The 7,536-nt window shown below is 40.8% G+C and overlaps 1 protein-coding gene across 1 annotated transcript; it reads right to left on the reverse strand.

Annotated features, from left to right (window-relative positions):
- Positions 1-3,049: 3,049 nt before the first annotated feature.
- LOC131013977 (uncharacterized) lies at positions 3,050-7,316 on the reverse strand. The gene is made up of 3 exons (XM_057941923.1): positions 6,680-7,316; positions 3,192-4,488; positions 3,050-3,064 (listed from the first exon to the last, which is right to left on the reverse strand). The coding sequence occupies exons 2-3, from the start codon at positions 4,485-4,487 to the stop codon at positions 3,050-3,052; spliced, it is 1,311 nt and encodes a 436-aa protein (XP_057797906.1). The 5' UTR covers position 4,488; positions 6,680-7,316.
- Positions 7,317-7,536: the final 220 nt, after the last annotated feature.

Here is a 7,536-nt window from a genome sequence, read left to right on the forward strand (position 1 = left end):
CCCGAAATTTGTACCTCAGGAAATAATTCTGGGTATTTCTCCTTCATGCTAGACTCGAGTTCCCATGTCGCCTCTTCTTGATCATGGTGCTTCCAAAGGACTTTTACTAAGGGTATCGATTTATTCCTTAGTACTTGAATCTTCCGATCTAAAATAGATTCGGGTCTCTCTTCATAGCTCATATCTGGGCTAAGGATAACGTCGTCTCTTTGGATCACGTGTTTTGGATCATAAACATATTTTCTCAACTGCGACACATGAAACACATTATGCACATTCCCAAGGCTTGGCGGCAACGCCAGCCTGTAAGCTACCGGGCCCACCCTTTCTAGGATCTCATAGGGTCCTATAAAACGGGGTCTAAGCTTACCCTTTACGCCAAACCTTGTAATCCCTTTAGAAGGAGAAATCTTCAAAAAGACTTTATCCCCACACTCAAACTGCAAGTCGGTTCGACGTTTGTCGGCATAAGACTTCTGTCTATCTTGGGCCTCTTTAATACGCTGTCGAATCTGACGGACGATCTCAATCATCTCGCCTACTGTATCTGGCCCCAAGATTCTTCTTTCGCCGACTTCATCCCAGTAAAGCGGTGATCTACATTTCTTCCCGTATAACGCCTCATAAGGTGCCATGGCGATAGTTGCTTGATAGCTGTTGTTGTAAGCAAATTCGATTAGTGGCAACACACGCTCCCAATCTTCTCCTCTATCTAGCACAACAGTCCTTAACATATCTTCTAGCGTTTGAATTGTCCTTTCGGACTGACCGTCGGTCTGCGGGTGGAAAGCTGTGCTGAAATTCAACCTTGTTCCCAATTCCTTCTGCAAGCTTATCCAGAATCTGGAGGTAAACTTAGAATCTCTGTCGGACGTGATTGTCTTCGGCACCCCATGTAAACGCACGATCTCTTTGATGTAGAGTTGGGCTAACTTATCTGATCTATACGTGATAGGAATAGGCAGAAAGTGTGCACTCTTTGTGAGTCTGTCTACAATGACCCATATTACCGTGTTACCTCGTCTTGTTTTTGGCAATCCTGTAACAAAGTCCATTGCAATATCGTCCCATTTCCATTCTGGAATCTCCAAAGGCTGTAGCTCGCCGTAAGGTCGTTGGTGTAAAGCCTTTACTTGCTGGCAAACTAGACACTTTTCGACGAATAAAGCCACGTCTCGTTTCATTCCTTCCCACCAGAAATTCTCTTTTAGATCTTGATACATCTTAGTGCTTCCCGGGTGGGCGACATAAGGAGTGTCATGGGCTTCGCTCATGATCTTGTTCTTGAGTTCATCGTCATGAGGGATGCATATTCTCTTCTCAAAGAAAATAGCATTGTCGGCTTCTTCGTGATAGTTCTTAAGATTTCCTTCTCTTATCTTAGCTCGTAATTTCTCCAATTTATCATCCTTCCTTTGAGCTTCTACCACCAATTTCCTCAAATTTGGTATAATCGCGACCACCCCCGCTATTGTAGCAGGTGGGTTTATCACCTCTAATTTCATCCTATCAAAATCTCGTATGAGCTCTTCTTCCTTTGTAAGGATGTATCCCAGTTTCAATGGGACCTTGCGGCTCAATGCGTCGGCTACTACATTGGCCTTCCCCGGGTGATAATTTATACCACAGTCATAATCTTTTACTAATTCGAGCCACCTTCGCTGTCTCATGTTGAGATCCTTTTGCTCGAAAAAGTATTTTAGACTTTTGTGATCGGTGTAAATCTCACACCTGACACCATATAGATGATGTCTCCAGATTTTTAGTGCGTGCACTACCGCCGCTAGTTCAAGATCATGGGTCGGATAATTCAATTCGTGTGGCCTAAGTTGCCGCGATGCATATGCAATCACTTTGCCTTCCTGCATCAAAACGCATCCTAGTCCGTTCTTTGATGCATCCGTGTAGACCACATACTCCTTGTCTGGTTCCGGAATTGTTAGCACTGGCGCTGTAGTTAGCTTTTCCTTGAGCAGCTGAAAACTTTCTTCACACTCGTTAGTCCATGTGTATTTAATTCCCTTTCGAAGCAATTGCGTCATCGGCCTTGCTATCTTGGAAAATCCCTCAATGAATCTTCGATAGTAGCCTGCCAATCCCAAGAAACTTCTGATCTCGTTTGGGGTAGTTGGCGACTTCCATCCTTGTACTGCTTCCACTTTGGCGGGGTCCACCTTAATACCTTCTGAAGATACAATATGTCCCAGAAATGTAACTTCTTTGAGCCAAAACTCACATTTGTTGAATTTGGCAAAAAGGCGTTCATCCCTAAGAGTTTGCAAAACAGTTCTCAGATGTTCCCTGTGTTCTTCTTCATTCTTGGAGTAAATGAGGATATCATCAATAAACACCAAGACGAATTTATCCAAATAAGGATGAAATACTCTGTTCATGAGGTCCATGAACACAGCTGGTGCATTTGTTAGTCCGAACGGTACAACTACGAACTCGTAGTGACCATATCTTGTTCGGAAAGCCGTTTTGGGTATATCTTCATGTCTAACCCTTAACTGATGATACCCAGACTTCAAATCGATTTTGGAGAAAACACCCGCGCCCTTGAGTTGGTCGAATAAATCATCAATTCTGGGCAATGGATACTTGTTCTTAAGCGTTAGCTTGTTCAGCTCTCGATAATCGATGCACAATCTCAAGGTTCCATCTTTCTTCTTGACAAACAGCACCGGCGCTCCCCATGGGGACACACTAGGCCTGATGAAGCCTAGGTCCAGCAACTCTTGTAACTGGATTTTCAACTCTTCCAATTCCTTCGGGCCCATTCTGTACGGTGCTTTTGATACTGGCGCCGCTCCTGGCTCTAGATCGATGGTGAATTCTACTTGTCTGTCAGGTGGTAATCCTGGCAAATTTTCTGGGAAAACATCTTGAAAATCCCGCACGATCTCTACATCTTCCATTGTCTTTTCGGTCTCAATTCCCCCGTTCAGGTATACGAGGAAGGCTTGGCAGTCTTTCTTGTTCATCATCTTCCTTGCCTGTAAAGCTGAAATAGTCGGCACTCTGTTCCTCCTGCATATTCCGTGGAAACTCAAAGCGTCCCTTCCTGGAAAGTTGAAACCGATTTTCCGCTCTTGGCACAATATCGTGGCATAGTTCTCCGCTAGCCAGTCCATTCCTAGGATTATATCAACGTCCTCCATCGATATAACATGCAAGTTGTTTGCTATAACCTTAAACGATCCTATGGTCAGTTCTAGGTACGAGCAAGCATGTGTTACTACTGCTATTCCTCCTATTGGTGAAGAAATTCTCAAGTCCTGATTAGTCTTTTCAGGTTGGAGCTTTAAAGTTTTTACACATACACTTGCAATAAAAGAATGCGAGGCACCCGTGTCGAACAGAAGTATAACAGGTGTGTCAAGTAATGTGCCCATACCTGCCAAATTCCCTTGGTTGTTTCCTTGCTTATTCTTGTGCAAGGCATAGGCTCTTGCCTGTGGAATTTGCGGTGGACGTGCCGCAGGTCGATACTGCTGCTGTGGTGGTGGGTAGAGTAACTGTTGGCCTTGGATAGCCCTGAGTGGTTGTACTTGGCCCGGCTGATTCGGCCCTCTCATTCCTCCTTGTGGTTTTCCTTGGCAGTCTCTGGCAAAATGGCCCTTCTGGCCACACTTAAAGCAGGTATTGCTGCCAGCCAAGCATATGCCGTGATGTGACTTGGAGCATTTGGGACACAAAGGTGCCCTGAGCTGGCCCTGATTGTTTCCAGCTGATCCTGGATTGACTGGTCGTCCTTGCCATTGCCCTTGTGGCATTATGTTTCCTTGCCATGGCCTCTTGTTATCTTGGTTGTTGTAGTAACCCCTATTATTGTTGTTGTTGCCATCCCATTTTCTCTTCCCACGATCGTTGTTTCCCGAAGCTTGAGTCTGGGTTGGGCGGTCTTCAGGCATGGCTGCTTCAACATCCAGGGCTCTGCTAAGTGCCTCAGAGTGGGTGAGATTACCATGACCAGCAAGCGCCATCTTGATCTCATGCCTAAGGCCTGAACGAAACTTCTCGGCCATCTTTTCATCAGTGTCGATCAGATGAGGGGCATAGCGAGACATGTCGCAGAAAGCGCGATCGTATTCCGTCACGGACATCTTGTTTTGTTTCAGATTGAAAAACTCCGTCTCTTTCTTCTTTCTGTAGCTCTTGGGAATGTATTTATCGTGGATCTCCGTCTTGAAGTCTTCCCAAGTCAGGTTTTCCAATTGTTCGAGGGTCATTGCCCTCTTCTTGGTTTCCCACCAAAAATCTGCCGACCCAGTTAGTTGGAATGCAACACAAGAGAGTCTCTCTTGGTCAGAACAGTAAAGAAAGTCGAAAATCCTTTCCATTGCTCTAATCCAGATTTCGGCATCAGTCGGGTTGCCGGTCCCGTTGAATGTTGGCGGGCTCTGTTTAAGAAAAAGTTCCTCAACCCTTCGTGGAGGTTCGTTTGCGGTTCCCACATTGTTTCTCGGGGCTCTTCTGGGAGGCATTCTGTGCTTCAAAAATAAAAGATCCTTAGTATATTCCTTACCTCAATTCATAACATATTCCTCTTGATTTAATCATGAAAGCATCATAACAAAACATCTAAATCCTTATTGATCACAAGAGGGTACTAGGACAACTCAACAATTGTAAGGCTCAATTCTTGAACGATATCAAAACAAAGTGGTGCAGAAAAATTTGTTGAGAAACTCAAACGAATAACCAGATGGTAGAAAGGAGTAACTAATAGGTCGAACAAAATGATCTAGAGTAAAAACTCATCTGGCTTTTCAACCGAAAGTTGAAACACATGGGTTTTCAACCCAAAAAGACGTCGACTGATATTTGGATCATGTGGACTGGCTAGGTCCAATCATCATCACCTCCCAATCACACGGAAAACATCATCCCAAACTTAAAAAGCCGTGGACAACTATTCATAATAAAACTCAAGTTCGTACTGACAACCAAAAGCTTAACTAAAGTTCTATGTCCTATTGAACCCAAACCCCCGCTATAACATGTACACAAATATATACATATATATAGGCAAAGCATACTGTTCTTAAAATCTATCGTGTACTAAAAGTCGATTCGGTGTTCCATCGCGTGTGAACATTTGAACGTAGAGACTATGCTCAAACCCTTGATGCAGCATTTGCCTTGAATTCGTCTTGTATCATCATCCCGTGTTTTTCCTTCAACGCGTACATGTCTTTTCATTCCTCTTTGTAGTTCAAAAGAACCATTGTTTCATTGTGGAAGCTGAAATGCTCTAAGTTCTCTTTCATTCTTCTACATCATCACTTTAAGAATCTAGATTGTAGAGATATCCTACTAATCCAGCAGTCTATGTTCTTTTAGAATAGTGATCATGCAACTTATAGCAATCTATGTTTTCTGGGGAAAGCTTGCATGTGTCAATTCTCTATCATTCTTCTCTTATCATAACATCATAACTGCAATGATATGCCATGAAAGGCAAAACATTCAACATTTCAATGAAAGGCAAAACATTCAACATTTCATCATAGCATGCTCTTTACATAAACATTTTCATGAAACAGTTTAGAACAATAACATCTTTAAAACGTTGTAACTGTAGTTACCTTTTTCCTTGATTGAGCACGATGCAATGGAGTGTTGAGCGGTGTCGTATGATCCCACATATGTCTAGTGAATCAAACTAGACATGACTTTTTAGAAAATGGTTTCTAGGGCCAGAGCAAACGAACTGCTCTGATACCACTCTGTCACAGCCCACTATCCCAATGACGGGTTAACCGGGGTTATGACTTGGGTGAACAATAAGAAATGGAAATTTAAAAGGGATTTACTAAATAACCAACATTAATAACAACAAACTAGTGGTATATATATATATAACCACTTGGGTAATTAACAAATGAGTCAGCCATAACGACTAAACCCCAAATGAAAGTTAAACAAAATGAAGAAGTAATAAGTTCCACAATACGATAACAAATTCAGAGTGTTTGCAGCGGAAAAACGTGTGAGTTATACATATGGAGATGCATACTCAAGGTTTCATTACATAAACATAAAAAGGGAAATCCGCTCAACACCGATCCATTCCATCGCCTGCTCAACCTGCACATTTAGAAATACATGCAGGGCTGAGTATAAAAATACTCAGTGACATAAGCCGAAAATACAACATGCATACATATATAAATTGAACTGCCATAACAGTAACACACAGGGGTTTTCATAAATGACCTGCGCTTACTAAAACATTTCGTTCATTTTCATAAAGGTGGATGCATCCCATTTTCAGTCTATATGATCCATATCTGTCCTTTCTGTCACGCGCCGGGAAGGAGGCCTCCTTACCACGGACGCCAAGACCGGTCGCAAGCGACTCGCGGTCTCCATGAGTGTACACGTTAACCCTAGCTAGCGACCTTTGTCTAGCATAGGATCCCAATTGGATTTCCTTTAAAGTTGGCGAACCAACACAGATAGGATACATATAAAAACATAAACATTTTGGCAGTCAATCATTTCATAAACATTTCATTTTCATAACATTTTCATTTTCATAAAGGGCATTGAACATATAAGCATTTTATAAGAACTGAATAAATAGTCAAAACATATCATGCATATATATTCGCATATGAGGCCTACGTCACGCAGGGGATCTCTATATACGTAATAATAAAATAATGCCCACCTCAATCGTTCTTAAAGCTGGCGTGGAGTCGTTTCTTCTTCGGCTTCACTTTCTGTCGCCTGGACCTTCATTGATGAAGAGTCGATAAGTTCGTGAAGAAATTGTCATAAGACAAAGTCTAATTCTACGTGCCTAGGGTATCTTTTAAAGTTTTAGGGTTCTAGCATCCATATTAATCTCGTTTCATTCAATCAATAAAATGTAACCAATTATCATGTAACTATCATATAGGTTCGAACCCATTTGTTCGAACATCAACATGTACATAATCCATAACCTCCCTCTATACCCGTCATTTAGTCAAGTACTCCATCAATTAAGAACAAGTCATATATTATCACCTTGAAAATTTAATCATTATAAATCATGCTTTCTCATACTTCGCACATTTTCATCACTTAAATAAATAAATCATTTATAAACACATGCTTAGTAATTTAATATCTCAATTAAATCCCAAGCTCATTTGATAAAGTAAATCATATACTTAATCATTCTATAACACAATTCCACATTTTTTTATCATGTAAATAAATAGTCTCAATATTTATTAAAACATGAAGCCATTCTAATAGGACATTTTAATTCCATTATAATGGAATTACTCATAAAATAATTTAATCCTTTTTCTTTAAAAAGAAACCATATTTATAATATTCTATACATTTTTTTTTAAAATAAATAAGAAATTCCATTATTCATTTATAAATAATAAAACATTTTAAAATCCATTGAGATGAAATAAAACATTTTAACCATTAAAAAAAAAAATCCATACTCGTAAGCTTTGAAAAAAAATTTTATCATGTAATAAATGGGGCTTAATCCCAAAATATTTGCTTTAAAGTCCATTAATA

Source organism: Salvia miltiorrhiza, chromosome 1, assembly GCF_028751815.1.
Source record: "Salvia miltiorrhiza cultivar Shanhuang (shh) chromosome 1, IMPLAD_Smil_shh, whole genome shotgun sequence".
Lineage (NCBI taxonomy): Eukaryota > Viridiplantae > Streptophyta > Magnoliopsida > Lamiales > Lamiaceae > Salvia > Salvia miltiorrhiza.